At 42.4% G+C, this 18,256-nt stretch overlaps 1 protein-coding gene across 5 annotated transcripts in view; it reads right to left on the bottom strand.

The window, feature by feature from the left end:
* Positions 1 to 18,256, bottom strand: part of BABAM2 (BRISC and BRCA1 A complex member 2) — a 405,089-nt gene that overhangs the window by 71,865 nt on the left and 314,968 nt on the right. For all 5 annotated transcript variants that reach the window (XM_040496370.1, XM_040496371.1, XM_040496369.1 and 2 more), the window contains exons 8-10: positions 17,859 to 17,958; positions 14,484 to 14,554; positions 11,848 to 11,930 (exon numbers count right to left, since the gene is read on the bottom strand). In XM_040496370.1, coding sequence (XP_040352304.1) covers positions 11,848 to 11,930; positions 14,484 to 14,554; positions 17,859 to 17,958 — 254 coding nt within the window. The remainder of the gene's footprint in view (positions 1 to 11,847; positions 11,931 to 14,483; positions 14,555 to 17,858; positions 17,959 to 18,256) is intronic.

The raw sequence follows: 18,256 nt of genomic DNA, 5'->3' as shown, positions 1-18,256 counted from the left end.
CACACACACACACACACACACACACACACACACACACACACACACACTGGAATACTACTCAGCCGTAAAAAAGAATGAAATCTTGCCATGTGTAACAACATGGATGGATCTAGAGTATATAATGCTAAGTGAAATAAGTCAGTCAGAGAAAGATAAATACCATATGATTTCATTCATATGTGGAATTAAGAAAACAAAAAAGAAACAAACCAATAAACAGACTCTTAAAGTATAAGTTACCAGATGGGAGATGGGTTGGGGGGGGGTGGGATGAGTGAAACAGGTGCAGGGTATTAAGAGTACACTTATCACGAGGAGCACTGAGTAATGTACAGAATTGTTCAATCACTACATTACACACCTGAAACTAATATAACATGATATGTTAACTATACTGGAATTAAAAATTTTTTTAAAAGTACATCCATAAATTAAAAAGTGACAAAATGAACTTCATCAAAATTAAAACTTTTTGCTCTTTGGAAAAAAACAGTTGAGAAAATGAAAAGGCAAGCCACAGGCTGGAAAAAAAAATGTGTAGAGCATATAACTGACAAAGGGCTGGCATCTAATATGTATAAAGAATTCAGACAGTCTCTTTAACAAATGGTGCTGGGAGAACTGGACAGCAACATGCAGAAGGTTGAAACTAGACCACTTTCTCACACCATTCACAAAAATAAACTCAAAATGGATAAAGGACCTGAATGTGAGACAGGAAACCATCAAAACCTTAGAGGAGAAAGCAGGAAAAGACCTCTCTGACCTCAGCCGTAGCAATCTCTTACTCGACACATCCCCAAAGGCAAGGGAATTAAAAGCAAAAGTGAATTACTGGGACCTTTTGAAGATAAAAAGCTTCTGCACAGCAAAGGAAACAACCAACAAAACTAAAAGGCAACCAACGGAATGGGAAAAGATATTTGCAAATGACATATCGGACAAAGGGCTAGTATCCAAAATCTATAAAGAGCTCACCAAACTCCACACCCGAAAAGCAAATAACCCAGTGAAGAAATGGGCAGAAAACATGAATAGACACTTCTCTAAAGAAGACATCCGGATGGCCAACAGGCACATGAAAAGATGTTCAGCGTCGCTCCTTATCAGGGAAATACAAATCAAAACCACACTCAGGTATCACCTCACGCCAGTCAGAGTGGCCAAAATGAACAAATCAGGAGACTATAGATGCTGGAGAGGATGTGGAGAAACGGGAACCCTCTTGCACTGTTGGTGGGAATGCAAATTGGTGCAGCCGCTCTGGAAAGCAGTGTGGAGGTTCCTCAGAAAATTAAAAATAGACCTACTCTATGACCCAGCAATAGCACTGCTAGGAATATATCCAAGGGACACAGGAGTACTGATGCATAGGGGCACTTGTACCCCAATGTTCATAGCAGCACTCTCAACAATAGCCAAATTATGGAAAGAGCCTAAATGTCCATCAACTGATGAATGGATAAAGAAATTGTGGTTTATATACACTATGGAATACTACGTGGCAATGAGAAAAAATGAAATATGGCCTTTTGTAGCAACGTGGATGGAACTGGAGAGTGTGATGCTAAGTGAAATAAGCCATACAGAGAAAGACAGATACCATATGGTTTCACTCTTACGTGGATCCTGAGAAACTTAACAGGAACCCATGGGGGAGGGGAAGGAAAAAAAAAAAAAGAGGTTAGAGTGGGAGAGAGCCAAAGCATAAGAGACTGTTGAGAACTGAGAGCAAACTGAGGGTTGATGGGGGGTGGGAGGGAGGAGAGGGTGGGTGATGGGTATTGAGGAGGGCACCTTTTGGGATGAGCACTGGGTGTTGTATGGAAACCAATTTGACAATAAATTTCATATATAAATAAAAAAAAAAGACAAAAAAAAAGAATTCATGACTCAAACAGAAGATAACAACCCATTTAAAATCAGGAAAAAGATTTGAACAGACATTTCACAAAATAACTTACTTGGCAAATAAGCACATGAAAAGGTGGTGCCCAGCATCACTAGTCATGAGTGATGTTGAGCCATAGTTTCCTTGTACATTAAAACCACAATGAGATAATACTACGTACCTTACAATGGCTGAAATTAAAAGGATTGATAATGGCAAGGGCTGGAGAGGATGTGGAAGAACCAGAACTCTCATATGTTGTTAGTGAGAATGTAACAAGTTACCGCCCTCTGAAAAGCAATATAGTACTACAAAACTGAGTTAAACACATATTTACTATATGATCCGGTATTCTTTTTACCCAAGAGAAACAAAATATTATGTCCACACAAAGACTTGCACTTAAATTATGTTCATAGGAGTATTCTTTTTTTTTTTTAATGTTGATTTTTGAGAGAGAGAGAGAGAGAGAGAGAGAGACAGAGCAAGAACATGAGCAGGGGGAGGGGCAGAGAGAGAGGGAGAAGAGAAACCCGAGCAGGCTCCACACAGCACAGAGCCTGATGCGGGGCTCGATCTCATGAAGTACAAGATTGTGACCTGAGCCAAAAATCAAGAGTTGGACCCTCAACTGACTGAGCCGGAAGCATTATTCTTACTGGCCAGAAACCGGAAACACATAAAATGTCCACTGCATGGTAAATGGATAAATAGTAGAATGGGAAAATGGAATACTACTCAGCAATAAACAAGAATGAAGTACCGGCACATGCACAACATGGATGGCTCTCAAAAACATTACACTAAGTGAAAGCGGTCAAATACAACTTGATTCCATTTTTATGAACTCTATACATTCTATGAAAGAATAAGCTACAGTAACAGAAAATGGTCAGTGACTACCTGGGGCTGAAGGTCAACAGGGGGGATCCGCTGCAAAAATGTTTTAAAGATGAAACACTTTTTAGGGTGATGAAAAATGTGTCACGTCCTGACTGGGGCGCTAGTTCTGCGTCTCTATGTGGTTGCCAAAATTTATTATTCACTTAATAAGGGTGAGTTCTACTGTAAGTTATAGTAAAGTTATAGTAAGTGATACCTCAGAAAAGACAGGGAAAAAATGACTCATGGACTTATGAGAGTTGAACTTGTGTTTATCAGGGAGCATATAATATGCAAAAGACAGGTCATTAATCCTTAAATCTGAGCACTGTTTTCCGGTATTTTCCTTATGTTGAACAGTTCTTCAGGCCAGCGTTCACACATATTGCTGCAAAAGTATTTCCCTTGCCTAGGAGTCTTAGAATTCAGCCATTCAAACATAGGAAAAATACTTAATTGGATTGCAGAAACCTGGCTTCTAGTCCTATTCTCCCCTGACGTTACGCATGGCTGAGGGTGAGGTACTCAGACACATCTGAGCTCTGTACCACGGAGTTTTCCGAGATTCTCAGTCAAAGATCTGTACACCTCCCTTCACCTCCCACTCCGCAAGGTCTTGGATCGAATTTGGGTATCTGGGAACTTGCACAGGAAGAATGTGGATCTCTACACTCACTGCCTTGAACTGAAATTTAGCGTTTCCTCCAGTTATGAATGCAGGTAACAATCTACAGCAGTATTAGCAGTACCTTGCCTTTGTTGTCATAAGACATTGCAGATACTTTTATATCACATGGCAGGTGTTGCCCAGATCTTAAAGTGTTCTTCAATGCTCATCACTATTTCCAAATTACAAGGGTTATTAGATTTGCCACTGGATATTGTTATTTAAGGTTGTTATCAAAGAAGCTCATATTCTGTGTCATACGTTTTTCAGTGTATGATTAAATCACTTTTAATGACTTGATAATATTTTTTAATAGAGTCAGCTTCCTTTGCAGTACTATATATCTTATTTTATACATTTTAAAACACTGTTTGAAGAATGGATCCACAGGGTTTTTCAAAGGGGTCTTTGGCACAAAAATGTTAAAAGTCCCTCCCTGGGCTAGATGATCTCTAACCATTCGTTCTAGTGCTAAGAATTCTATTCAAAACTGACAGAGAGACTCAATGACTCATATTCTAAATGCGATAATTAAAAGCACTTTGAAACGAAGGTGATAAGCAAATGTCAGACCTTATCTTCTACAGGCCCATGGGTGAAGTGATGTTTTAATAATTTCACTCCGTATTTTCTTAGCTAAATTATGGGGAAAGAAAATGGGTGGTGATATCCATTATTTGGGTCCACATCTCTTCTTTTCCAGGGATTTTCAAGATTCATGGGTCCTGACTTAGTTGGATTCTAATTTGAACAAACCAATTGGAAAAGAAAAAAAAAAAACATATATGAGACAAATGGGGAAATTTGAACACAGACTGTTATTAGATGATATTAAACAACATTATAATTTGTTACTGTATTGTAACATTCTAATATTGTTGTTTTGGATACATCTTCTCAAAACTCCTGGGGCACCTGGGTGGCTCAGTTGGGCATCTGACTCGATTTAGGCTCAGGTCATGACCTCACGGTTCGTGAGTTCAAGCCCCGCATCGGGCTGTGTGCGGACAGTGAGGAGCCTGCGTGGTATTCTCTCTCCCTCTCTCTGCCCCTCCCCTGCTTGTGCTCTCTCTGTTTCTCTAAAAATACATAAATAAACTTAAAAAACAATTTTTAAAAAATCCTTAACTGTTCGAGATACACACTGAAGTATTTATAGGTGAAATGATATTTCACATTTGCTTCAAAATATCCCAGAAAAAATTTTAAATTAAATTAAAAAGGAGGAAGGGATCAATGAAACAAGATAGACAAAGATGCAACATGGGTGATGGGCACATAGGGGTTTATGATATTTTTCTATTTTTGTGTTTGAAATTTTTTTAATGTTTATTTTTGAGAGAGAGAGAGTGTGTGTGTGGGTGTGTGTGTGAGCAGGGGAGGAGCAGAGAGAGAGGGAGACACAGAATCTGAAGCAGGATCCAGGCTCTGAGCTATCAGCACACAGATGTGAGGCCTGAACTCAGAAACTGCAAGATCATGACCTGAGCCAAAGTCGGATGCTTAACGGACTGAGCCACCCAGGTGCCCCTGTGTTTGAAATTTTTATAATAAAAAGTTTTTTTTTAAGTTTATTTATTTATTTTGAGAGAGACAGAGACAGCATGAGTGGGGGAGGGCAGAGAGAGAGGGAGACAGAGAACCCTAAGCAGGCTCAGCGCTGCCAGCGCAGAGCCCGACGTGGGGCTCGAACTTAAAAACCCGTGGGATCATGACCTGAGCTGAAACCAAGAGTCAGAAGCTTAACTGACTGAGCCACCCAGGTGCCCCAAAAGTGTTTTTTAAAAGAAGATTCATAAGCCATCAGGATAAATCCTGGCCACAGAAATGTTTGGATTGTACTCTGTTTAAAAAAAGAAACAAAAATCCTGCAAAGGAGCATGGAGTTCCTATCACTCCTTCTCGTCTTAGAACCTGAGCTGCTCTCATACTTCCAGTGCCCATTTGGCTCCAACCCTGTAGGTTTGCATTTGCAGGACTTTGTATAATCAGCCATTATAACTGACCGCATTAACTATATCTAAAAGCAGGTCAAATCTAGTCTTTGATAGCCAATAGCCGGTTAATTCTCTAATTAACTCATTAGTTATGTCTTTCTATAGCCACAGAGCGAAACCCTACTCAAGCCGGCATGTTTGCGCCACTGGCCAGGGGTTTACAGCTGGACAAACCGTCATCACCACTGAGGAGCGACACCAGCTTGCTGCCTTGCTGCCTTCAGATCGGCACTGTCTTTGGTGCGATGTCCACTGTCTACACGTATCTCCCCATGCCTGGGTGAACACTTCTGTTCCTGGAGCTTACAGGTTCTCTGGGAAGCTCCAAAAGCTTTCAAAATTCAACACATACTTGGGGATACTGCCAACCAATCATCTGAAATGGTACAGTAATGCAGTCTAGCACGTGGGCTCTGGAATCAATGCCTGGATTTCAAACCCTAGCTCTGTCACAGTGAGTGTATTTACTCCTTCTGTGCCACAGTTTTGTCATTTGTAAAATGCAGTAATACTTGTAATTATCCTCAGAACAGTGTTATGTGGATTAAGCCACATGATACCATATATGCAAAACACTGAGAGAAGTGTCTGGAGCATGGTATATGCTCAACACTTGCTAACTGTTACTACTGTAAATATTATCTTTAACAACAGCAAAAGTTTTACCCCCAAAATAATGCCCCTGTTTCACCAATGTCAGTAATACTTTAAAATTAATTCTAAGAAAAGATGATACTGAGCTGGATCAATACTCTAAAAGTTATTCTTTGTAAACCACTTCCTTTCACTGAGTTACATGCCTTCTTGGGTTACCATGTGTTCATTTCAAAGCAGCTGCATACAATTTTAAGTCAAAATCACTGAATTTTAATGCCCTTTCTCCGACTGGATAAACTCACCTTAGCAATTACTTTAATCCAACAATTACAACTGAGAGGACTCACACAATATATATGAGAGAGAATAGGGAAAGAAATCACCGCATGGTGATCGTGCATCCGATTTCAACCTCCTTCCTTACGAGATGTCCTTCAAGGTCATTAAAAAGGAGTCACATAAATCCGAGGTATTGGAATGAAAAGGATATTCCCAAGAGTATTTTAAAGATTAATGAAATAAATGCTCAAACCAGAGCCAGAAATTACAGAAAAAGACTTTTCTAGAAAGAAGCAGACTCTGAAGATGAAACCGGACTTTCAATTTGAATCAAAATGGTGACAGTGGTCGCTAAAGTTCTAGAGTTTTCAGGTTGTAAACTGTGAACAGGGTGTGCTTCTGTATATAATCAAAAGATGAAAACCGCTTTACCCACCACAGCTAACCACTTTCAAGGAAGTCCGGGAAAAAAATTAACCAAAATGTTTAAAGTATCTGAAGGACCAATAGTTCTCTTAATCAAAGCAAAAAGGCATTTAGAAAGTAGATTTTCTTTTATCTTTTTCCATATTCTTTTATCTCTTTGAACAATAGAGAACTGGTTAATTTTACTTTTTATTCATAATCAATTTTAGCTCCTGCTACTTTGATAGCTATCATTCCTACTAGAAATGAGAAAATTAAGCCACAAATCTTCATAGATGCCTCATAATCATAATATGAGGCAATCATATTAATTCTACAATAATATTACACTTTCTCTAGATTCACTTTGAAATGAATTCTAACACTAAAATGAATTCTAACATTGTGGTTCCAATTTTAATCACTTTAGTGATTCTGATTTGTTCTTCAAATCTATTTATTCATATAACAATGTGACTTGTATCCAAAAAGTAAGCAAGTTTTGAAAAACCGCACGATGTTGGTTTTTACCGCATTAGTAGCCATCTCGCTTGTCGCTATAAAGACACGATGTTGATTCTGTGGCGAGGACATGAGCCCACCCCGCTTTGCCGAGGGACTAGTCTTTCCCGACCGGCCTAACACCACCTTCCCTCGGTCTCTTTTGCAGCCCCCTGCTTTGTTCCGTTATATCACTTGTCAGCATTTGAAATTTATACAGTTGATAGTTTTAGTTCTTTATTGTCTGTCTCTCTCACCAGACTTGATTAGGGAGGGTCTCTCTTTTTCTACATGTCTCTCTTACGTATAAAACGTATGAAGCTCTCTCCCTGCCCACTCTCTGTGCCTGGCATATGGTAGGCACGCTCACAAGCTAGTTGTCTTAAAAAGATACACCACCGTGATTCACCATTATCTGACCTCCTTTCTCATCGACCAGACCAGGGGTTGCACACATTTTTGGTACAGGGTCAACGAGTCAATATTTTAGGCTTTACCACCTCTGTTGCCTATTCTTTCTCCTCCCACTTCCAATAACTCTTTAAAAACACAAAAACCACTTTTAGCTTAGGGCCGTATGAAAACAGGCTGAGGGTGGGATTTGGCCTGCAGGGTAGCATTTGCCAACTCTTATGCCAGGCTCTAAGTGTCTTCAGAGCAAGCCTGAGTTATGGACCCATTTCTGTCCCCTGGGACCTATCATAATCCTAAGCACATACAGGTTCTCAATAAACCCAGAACTCAGTTGCATTGGGTTAAAGTGATTAGGTCAGGGGCAGAGAAGATAAAAAATTAAATGGAACAGCCCAAATGGTCAGATTTAGAGCAACAGATATTTTGCCACGGAGACCTGGCTTGCGGTCCAGGCCGGATGACTCAAAGGGTCGCTTACCAAGGATTTACGGCTAATGAGAAAAGACAGCTTCTCATACGATCACACGCTCCCTCGCTTGCCTTGGGAGTCACAGACCTCAATACCCTCCACTTCCGAGCAGCGATCCTAGTACCGTGGGCCGGTGCCTCCTCTCATATCTACTTAGAGTGCCACTGCCTGGGACCATGAAGAAGAGCTGATGTTTTTCCCAGTGGTTGCTTTTATTCTGTGTTACCGTGCTTTGCTGTCTGGTTCTCTTGTCACCCAGCATTCTCAGAAGGTGCTGGCTTAAAGGTGACATGTCCCTCCAGAGCTCGGCAAACACGGAATTACCTCCATAACCACTACAGATAATTCTCACATGTTGGCCGGGAAACCTTCCTGAACACAGTTTTTGGATGGGAGCACTCCCTGATTCTTGCATGGTTCCAAGTCTTGCAGTATGTTGATAATGGATGAAGGAAGGAAAGAAAGAAGGAAGAAGCGGACAAAAACTCTCCACAGCCATGATCATGGCCCCGTCCCCACTCCTGAAACCGTCAGAATGCTGGGAGGTTGCAGAGGCTCCTGAGAGAACCCAGAATATGTACAATGTTTTCCCCGAGGACATTCTTGCTTCCGCACACTCTAGCAAAGTGTGAGGTCAGAGCCGCCTGCCTCGAGAGAGAAGCGCCTCTTTCCTCTGGCATCCAAAATGCTCAGAATTATTACCAGCACCTGCCCTAGTGACCGAGTTCTTCCCGGGCCTGGGAAAGGGGGAGAAAGGAAGGAGAGCAGGGACGTCATCCGGTGTCCTGCCAGGTGCTCACCCTCCATGGAGCAGCAGGGCCAGCCATGGAAGACTGGCTCCATCCCTAGGCACTTCCTTCCTTGTTCATGTTCTTGAGATCTCTGAATAATTCACTGCAATGTTCTTTCAGTAAGTCTCTGCCACCCCGTATTCGCTTCCCTGTCTTCACGGAAAGAAACAAGGGAACAAGTGGCCCCTTGGGTGCTGTAACCAAGCAGGCAGACACTGAAAAAAGGTGAGTGTCAGATGCTTAACTGCGTGACAGAACAAAACACATTGTCCAACCAAGCTTCACTTTGATGCAGCAAGTCCTATGTTTGTTTTAGACACAAGAAAGAAGCAGAAGGGTGAGAATAATATATGTAAAGGCAGGCTGCATGTTGATGATGGAGCAGGAAACAGCATCTAGCCCCATGATTCACAGACGAGGTCATATCCGCCAAGGAGCCACGAGTGCAGGCAGTAATGCTAAGAGACAAGGGGCAAGCAGCCTGGGGAGGAAGGGAGTAACGGCCTGAGGAAAACACTCCGGAAAAAGAAAACTGAACGAATCCCAAAGCCCTAGTAGCTGTTGTAAAGAGTGCCTGTGGGTTCTACATTTCTGAAGAAGAGAACCACAACTAAGTGGAAATGTGACTCTGGGACTTCACGTTGCACATCTGACCGGGAAAAGCGAAGACAGGAAGGTGGAGAAGGAGCTGTAAGAAACACCGGACCCGCTGTACCAGGGGAAATACTCTTTGGGGAACAGACCTTCCAAAGGAACAGGAACCGCTCTAACACCACGTGTACAGAGGAGGGAGGGTAGGAGCTGGCAGGTGAGTTCTCCCTCAGCCCCGTGCAGCCCTCCTGCTCGCTGCCACCAGAAGAGTCATTGTTGAGTCGCATGAGGAAGACACAGGTGAGAATGAACAATGGCAAGAGTATCTTTTGTCCTTTCATATCTGATAGGATCTGACATCAAGATTTTGGGAAGTAGAATCATGGCTGGAAAACCGAAATAAGTTTCATTTAAAGAGCTGAGATTTCATGCCACTGCGGTTGAGCGTTCGTCTAATTTCACGTTTGCAATTATCCTCCTGTGTGTCCCTCCTTCTGTGTCCTTCTCTCACAGCCACTCTGGGTGGCTTTTGACTGTCAGCACCACCATTCGAGGCAGGGTACAGGCCCCTCTTGCTGGTCTGGGCTAGGGGAACTGCGCCAACCAAATCACCCAGGCACCTGTCCAGGGTCATGAGAGACGAACCAAGAATGTAATCAGGATCTGGGGTCGGGTTACCAGGCTAGAAGCAGACTCGCTGGGATCAAGATGGTGTGCAAAGTGAATGTGGCAAATAGGAAATGGGATCTCACAAGGGAATTAGGACTCAGAATGAAAAAAACAAAACGGCAACACATAAGGTGAGACTCAAAAGTGGTGGCTGGAAGAACCAGGAGGGCCACGTAAGATGACCAGCAGAGAGGAGATTGCCAGGAGGCCTTGACTGTGAGGCTTCCTCTTCCACCTGGCCCTGTATTACGGGCTAAGCTCCATATGCGAATGTCTCCACAGGACTTAACAACCAGATCCCCAGGGTACATGTGAGGAAACGAAAGCAGAGGGAGGCTCGTCCCAGTGATCTGAACATCATGTAACTAGTTGGAGGAACACCCAAGATTAAAATCTCTTTTTATCTGTGCATAGAATGAATACACTGCGATATGCTTGCATTCCTCAGGTGCATTTAAAGAGATGATCCCAATGCAGGACTAGCTATAGAGTAGAAGCCCAATGTGAAGCACTTCATGACGAGGTGTTTATCATTGGGAAACGCCTCAAAATCAGAGCCAAGGCTCAGTTATCTCTATGCAGATTATACCATGGTATTCGAGGCTTTCTGTCTCTGTCTCTTACTGTCTGTTGGTGTGAAATGGGGTAAGACAAAGGAATTTAAAAACTATTTTTTTAGTCTAAGCAAATCGCAACCAAGAATGTCCGTCTGCTGGGGAAACAAAAATCCCCAAGTCAATGGCTTTATACTGTCTGATGGCCTGGTTAAATAGGGCCAAGGCTCCTCTTCCTGGAATAGTTTATTAAGGTCTAGGGTAGTTTTATCCACTGAATGAAGTCAAGCCAAGCCCGCTGCTTTTCTGTAATTTGATTTGTGAGAGCTGGAACTACGTGTCTTCGGCTTAAAGACTGGGCATTTTGCAGAGCAAACCTGGCACCATGGGTTAATAATTTTTATATAACCAAAAATAAATGAGAGAGACTTCAAATTATCCATCAGGAGAAAGGTGGACCAAAGTTTACTGACTCGCTGATTAATGTAACACAATAAGCATTTAAATATGCCTATCTGTGGAATAAAAATGAAAAGTGACACCGGGGATACATTCCAACTTGTCTCACCTTTTACATATCTATTATGTGTTATCAAAGATGTAGTCTTTTCCCTTAACAAGGATGATAACCACATGACCAAAACAAGTATGTTTTGAATAATCCTGAAAGTTTTGGAACCTCATGCTGGAAAGATGCTTTGAAATAGGAATCTGGAACCCTGAGTTCTTAAACCCCGGGTTTCTCAAACTCAGCACTATTGACAGTTTATACCCAAATGATTTTGTTGTTGTTGGAGTGCTGTTCTGTGCATTGTAGGATGTTTAGGCAACCTCCCAGCTCTCTACCCACGAAATGCCAGTAGCAACAACCACCATCCCCACTCCCCTCCTGCTCAATCGTGACAATCAAAAATGTCTACGGACACCGCCAAACATCTGCCGAGGGGCAAATTATACGTGGCTGAGAACCACTGGTCTAGAGATATTTTCTCTTTAAGACCACGCGGTAAATATACTAAAGTAAAAGGGATCACAGCAGGGCACTAAAGGTTTTCACAGCCATTATTACATACGGTTTAGTACCTGGATGTACATGCAAATGAATGTAGGCTGACGTGCTCATAGCAAAAGTATACTCACTGTGTACAAGAAAACAGAAATCTTTCCACATCAGCAGCAGAGTGAGTTTTGTAAAGCCTTCTGCGTCATATTCCACGACACCTCTGGGTGATAAGAACACACACACAAAGAAGAAACCCTCATAAAAACAAGGCAGAAAAGAGATGTAAAGAATAGATTCCTAGAGTCACGGTGACTGAATCCAAGAGGCATTTAAGGTGAGTGTTACCACAGAAAGGACGTGGGATTTGGAATGGCAGCATCTACATTTATGTTACAGCTTTGCCATTTACTACCTATCACGACTCCAGGCAAATCACTTAACCTTTGGAGCCTCAATTTCCTCATCTGTAAGACAAATAGAACAATATTTTCGAGCTTCGTTACAGGGTCGTGAAAAACAAGTAAGATAGACCATACAATGCTATGCAAATGCTGGTTATGAGTAAAAGGACAAATTAAGCAATCAGGTCAACAGGGACACTGCTGTCTGGATGGTGATTAAGACCCACTTTCACTCGGGCACTAAAAAGCAATGAGCAGTGACAACGTTACTAAGTCTGGGAGTCTATGTTAGTTTCTTCCAAAGTACTTGGAACCCTTTCACTTGTGTCCCCTGTCCTCCCCACCGGGCTCAAGACAAAGTAGCCACGTTAGCTGGGTGGACACTGGTTCAGGTGGGAGATGCACAGGACGGGTGTCAAGGAGAACAGCCCCCGACTGCTAAGGGCCTGGCCAGAATCCTGATAGGCTAGCCTCCCGCGTTCCCCTCAAGAGCTGAGTGCTTGGGAGACGCGACCATAAGGTGACAATACTAACCACACAGAGGACAGGCATAATCTTCTCTGTGGTGTGTGCTATCTCCCTGGCTGAGTCAGGCCAATCAGACTGTCGATACCAATGGCCTGCCAGTTTCAGTAGGAAGGGTGAACTCATCATAAGGGCAAAGGGAATTAGGACACTAAAGACTGAGTGATTTGCTCAAAGACTGTTGGCACATCATTCAGATGACTTAGGTCAATAATTTTAGTCACCAGTTTATATTTCTTTTCGTGAATTTATAATCAACTCAACATGTTAAACACCGCTATCTAAGCTTTTTAGATCCGCCATGCTGTACGTAAAAACAAGCACAGAATCCTTTCCATTATGCATACAGTACAGTAATAGAATAGTATTTGCACAGGATTTAGTAGTTGTATACAAGTACTACTATATTACTGTATTATATGCATAATAAAACATACACAAAATGTAGATTAAAAAAGAGATTTTCAAAAAAGATGTAAATGCGAATTTTCCGATTTTTCTTGGGTGCGAATGGTTATGAGTGAGGTGGGGTATGTGCCCCCTACTTGGGAGGTTACTGTGTTAGCTCCTTCATTTTTCATTCTATATTCTTAAGGTAATTTCCTCAAAAATTAGTAGAAGTCCAAAGGTGCCATTGACTAACCACTGTTTGTATAATAAGAACTTTTTCAAAATGTTCATAAGTAAAGCTGAAAAAAAATCGTTGAGTATTAAAGGCTTATGTGAGAGACAGTCACACTGTTTAGATATTGACAGTTCTATTTTGGAGGCATAAAAAATTCCACTATGTATAACGAGAAGATTTCTTAAAATTGTTTTGAGGAGTCAGAAATTTTGCCCATAATTATGCTACAGTTTATAAAATTATATGCCTGGGAACGGCCAACCTTATTCTTTGTTTTGCCCGCTCCTGCCTAGTCCCAATTTTTGTGGTCCCAATTTCTTCACTTCCTTGTTTAAAATCTTAACTTTGTGGGACTATATATATCTTTCTATCTTTATAAACCTTCTCTGGAACAAGGTGGGCTATAAGCAGATCGCTAACACCCTTAGTGCTCAGCCCCCCTGAATGGGTAGAGCGTTCCATCTTTTGAAGAAGACTGTGGGGGGAAACACGGTCCCTCTGCCCTTGAGCTAAGCCCTGAGCAGAAGCTCAACCAGGCCTCAGACGCCATTTAGGAAAACAGAGCTGCGGAACATCAGGCCACCGGCAACCTGAAGGAGGGGGCCAGCCACAGGGGCGGCAGCAGGAGGAGACGCACTCCCCAGCCCCACGCCTGCTTTCCCCTCTCTGTGCCTTCTTCCAACCCCTAATCCCGAGTGTGAGTCGCTGCTTTTGCATTGTCTAACGCCGGCTTTCCTCCCTGAGAAAAGCCTGCCCGAGTCCCGAGAACCAGGGTTCCCGCCCTGGCCCTGTCTCTTCCGGGCAGGTCACAAGACTTCTCACAGGTCCAGGGCTTTCTTCAGTCAAACGTGCCAATAATGCCCACGTGGCTCCCTCCCTCCCAACTCCAGGGAGCAGCCGGAGGTGTGTGCTGCGCACACTGCAGAGAGCTCAAGAACAAGCAGGCCTCGCTGCCTTCGTTACTGCTGGGCTTGGGGTTGGTCGTGAGGCTGATCCAAATTCTGCTCCACAATCGATAACGCGATTCTGATACGTAGCAAAATCCTAAAAAATGTCTTCCTGGGAGCTTTAGCTTAAGCAACATACCAAACAGAATCAAAGTGGCACTGAGAAGCTATTCCGTACAAGAGCAAGCTCCTATTTTCTCAATCAAGCTCTCGCGTTAGGGCCATCAGGACGGGAGGACATTGCTGGTACATGGTTTAAGCACAGAGGAACTTACGTGCCGAAGTGACTGAGGAAGGCAGCAATATACTCCCTTCTTTTGTGGTAGCCTTGAATCACATACTGCACCTGAAACAGGAACCCAAAGCTGAGGAATAGGGAGTTTTCAAATGCTATTTTACAAAGCATTTCGAAGATTCAGGGAGTAGAAAGAATGGTTAAATGAATGCCCATATTCCTGCCACCTGTATTCAACAACTATGGGTATTTTGTCTGGTTGCTTCATCCAGCCATCTACCTCCCTAACAAGCTATCAGTCCATCTTGCTGAAACATTTCAAAGGAACTTAGAGACACCATGGAAGTTTCTCCCTAGATACTTGGGCATGTACCTCCAAAAAATAAGGTATTTTCCTACATAGCCACAATGTTATGATCGTACCCAACAAATTATCAGCCATTTTCTGACTTCATCTAGTGCCCCGGGCGTTTTCAAAATATCCCAATTGTCCCCAAAATGTTCTTTTAAAAGACAGGGCATACTCAAGGATCAGGCATTTAACCTAGAAAGTCTATTAATGTAGATTAATAGGACCGTGTGTGCATGTGTCCATGCCTGCATGCACATATATGATTCTGACTTTTCAAAGAGATTGGGCTAGTTGTCTTATAGAATGTTCTGCATTCTAGACTCTCTGATTGTTTCCTTACTCCCTGTATTTGTCCTCTACTCCCTGTATTTCCTATTAATTGGAAGTTAGACTAAAGGTGTGACTAGATTGGGGGTGCCTGGGTGGCTCAGCTGGCTAAGCGTCCAACTCTTGATTTTGGCTCAGGTCATGATCTCAGGGTCATGAGATTGAGCCCCGTGTAGGGCTCTGCACTGACAGCATGAGGTCTGCTTGGGATTCTCTTGCTCCCTCTCTCTCTGCCCCTTCCCTAATCACGTGTGCCTGTGCATTCTCTCTCTCCCTCCCTCCCTCTCTCTCTCAAAATAAATAAACTTAAAAAATAATGTGTCTAGACTAGATTCAGATTAAATATTTTTGGCAAAACAACTCCATAAGTGATGGTGGGCTTGATCACTGATTTAGGTGATGACAGCAGGATGACAGCAGGACTAATGCATCGTAAAGGGAGGTTCCCCCTTTGCTGCCGCTGGCAGTGACCCCTGGGTATGCCTCTCGAGGCATGAGAAGACCTAGTCCCCTCTCGATCTTTTACCTCACGGTTTCGATACCTGTTGGAGATCCTTGTCTGAATCAGATTTTTCATTAGGAGCCGAAAAGTGGTGATTTTTAAAAATTCTAACCCTCCTTGTGTACTTACCATCTGGAATTCTCTGTAAAGAAGAGTTTCCTCACATCTAATGGGGGCTATTTTATCCTGAATTACGACTCCTATTGAAAAGGCAGGATAATGCTTAATTCTTTCTTTTCAAATTCCTAGTATTCAGAAGAAGGAGTGTTACAATAGATTTTATTTTGCCTTTTCAGATTTCCTTATTATCACCAAATGACCGTTTTTATTTTTAAAAAAATTGTGAACCTATTAAGCTGGGCATCTGAAAGTTAGTCATTTACCCATCAGCTACTAACACAAAAATTCATTCCTTATAATGTCCTCACAGCGGCTCAAAGAAATGGGGCGGGGCGGGGGGAAGCGGCCCCCCAAATTGTTTTTATTGGCTATAGCCACAATGAGTTTCCATGGCTAACAAAAGCTCGAGATAAAGTGCTTGAAATAACCTTGACACAATTGGTAGTGATAGCCATTTTGTACCCTTTAAAAGTAAAACAATTCTATTTATATAATAGGGGTTTATGTCAATTTATAAAAACAGTGCTTACTTTGCAGGCTTAATGCAGGATCAGAAATGTTATTTTGGGAAAAGAAAAACAGATGATAAGTTTGCTTAAGTGGCTTTGTTTAAAAAGGGGATGAAAACAGTTCTGTGTACTTGATTTTAAAAACAGAAAACCATTTTAACAGAAACCCACAACAAAACTGGCTATAAAGATAGATTCCCATGTAATTATGGAAATTCATTTGAAGAGATTGTTTCTAAAAGCAGCCCATACTGTCCTCGTTTGTAGCAAGCATAAGAACATCAATTTTAAAAGACAAGTAAAATTAATGAAAGGGAACCAGATAAGAAAAACAAACCGATTCTTGTATTTCTGGGAAAATGGTAATACAATTTTTTGGAGAAAAAATGTATGACTAGAAATTAATCTCAATTGGAGAGCTTTAAAAAAAGGCTTTTCTTCTCAATTCTGGAAGACCAAATTTGCATGTTTCTCTAAAATACTGGGACACAGATTTGAAGGCAGTGTAAAGTCCCACAATGTAAATAAGAATTCTATCCTCCGATCAGTCCTCAAGGAGGGCAGTGGCTGGGGGAATTTGGTCCAATGAGAAGCGTCCACTTCACGAGAGTTAGATGCCCTGGAATCTGTGCCAAGCCCACAGACTGCAGAGTTGCCAGATTTTAGGTTCTCTGACATTTAAAAACTAATACTGAAGACTCTGAAATATTATTGTACTTTTAAAATATTTTCTATATAGAGATGAGCCATCTTTTGAAAGAAAGAGACAAACAAAAGATTTATTTTCCAAGCCTATGTGAACAAGTCAATAGGGGCATAGAAAACAGTACTTTTGAAGTTAAGTGAACTGAGTCAGTCCATGTAGAAGAAGAGAGTAAATCAGTATTGCCTGTGGATTAACACGTCCAGTATTTAGCTAAATGCACTGGCTGGACATGAACGAGCATATTCTTATGCTTTTTTAAAAGTATCTAACAATAGCCATTAACATAAACTCAGCTACTTGGCAGTGTAATGGCTCATAAATGCAGCTCAGGGAAAGCTTTCGATAATCTGATGTGCTGGGTTGGTTATCGGACCGGCTGACCTGGAGATCTCGCCCTGAGGAGCGGGGCTCTGGCAAACTGCTCCTGGACAGGACACGGACAATCAGGAACTCACTACTAAAAAGTGAGGTACAGAAAAACAGAAAGAGCTGAAGGCAGCTCTAGTGAATTACCTTGATGCTAGCCAGTGGCAACACCCCCCCCCGCGGGGGGGGGGGCGGGAAGCCATGCATGCATGCATCAGATAACTGGGAAATGGAGGAGTTCAAAGGTGAACGATCTAGCAAAAACTCAGGACACAAAGGAAATTTCAGAAGAAGGAGACAGAAGTTTAAAAGATGAAGAGAAGGCTGGAGCAGGAGGTCAGAATCCTTAGAAAAGGAAGGAGGGCGAAGAACTAGGGAGAGAAACGGATGAGCTGTAATTCACAGTAAGAAAGGCCGACTGACTCTAAGATGGGGTGAAGAAGCTGGCGCCTGCATACAACGTCGTGTAGGTGCCACGCTGGAGAGAGGAGCCTTACAAGGGGCGAGGGGAGGGTCAGGAGACTTGCTTTTACCTTGTTGGTGAGCAGGTGGCATACTTGAGGCACATAATCAATGAGACATCCTCCTCCTGGGAAAGCTGGGATATGAAGAGCTGAGGAGCCTCCAAGCGCACTGAAAGGACAAGAGGACAAGGGACACTTGTCTTAGGGCTCCGACAAGGTAGAAGTGGTACCCTCACAGACTTGGCTTCTCTTACCAAGGTCTGCCCACGAACCGCTTGGAATGATGACAACGGGAATATGGGCTTCACTCTATGATTAGATTTATTTTAATCCACTTTGTTAATTCAGCGTGTTCGTGTTACCGATGAATAACAACGAATGATTCTGTCACACAAGAGTACAAATTAGCACATTCTGATTGGCAGGGGTAAATGTCCTACCGATAGTAATGGCTTGGACCTAGTATG

This window comes from Herpailurus yagouaroundi, unplaced genomic scaffold (genome assembly GCF_014898765.1).
Source record: "Herpailurus yagouaroundi ecotype Mexico unplaced genomic scaffold, PumYag 188, whole genome shotgun sequence".
Taxonomy (NCBI): Eukaryota; Metazoa; Chordata; class Mammalia; order Carnivora; family Felidae; genus Herpailurus; species Herpailurus yagouaroundi.
The sequence above is the reverse complement of the archived record's forward strand: the minus strand, read 5'-3'. Positions and strand labels throughout refer to the sequence as shown.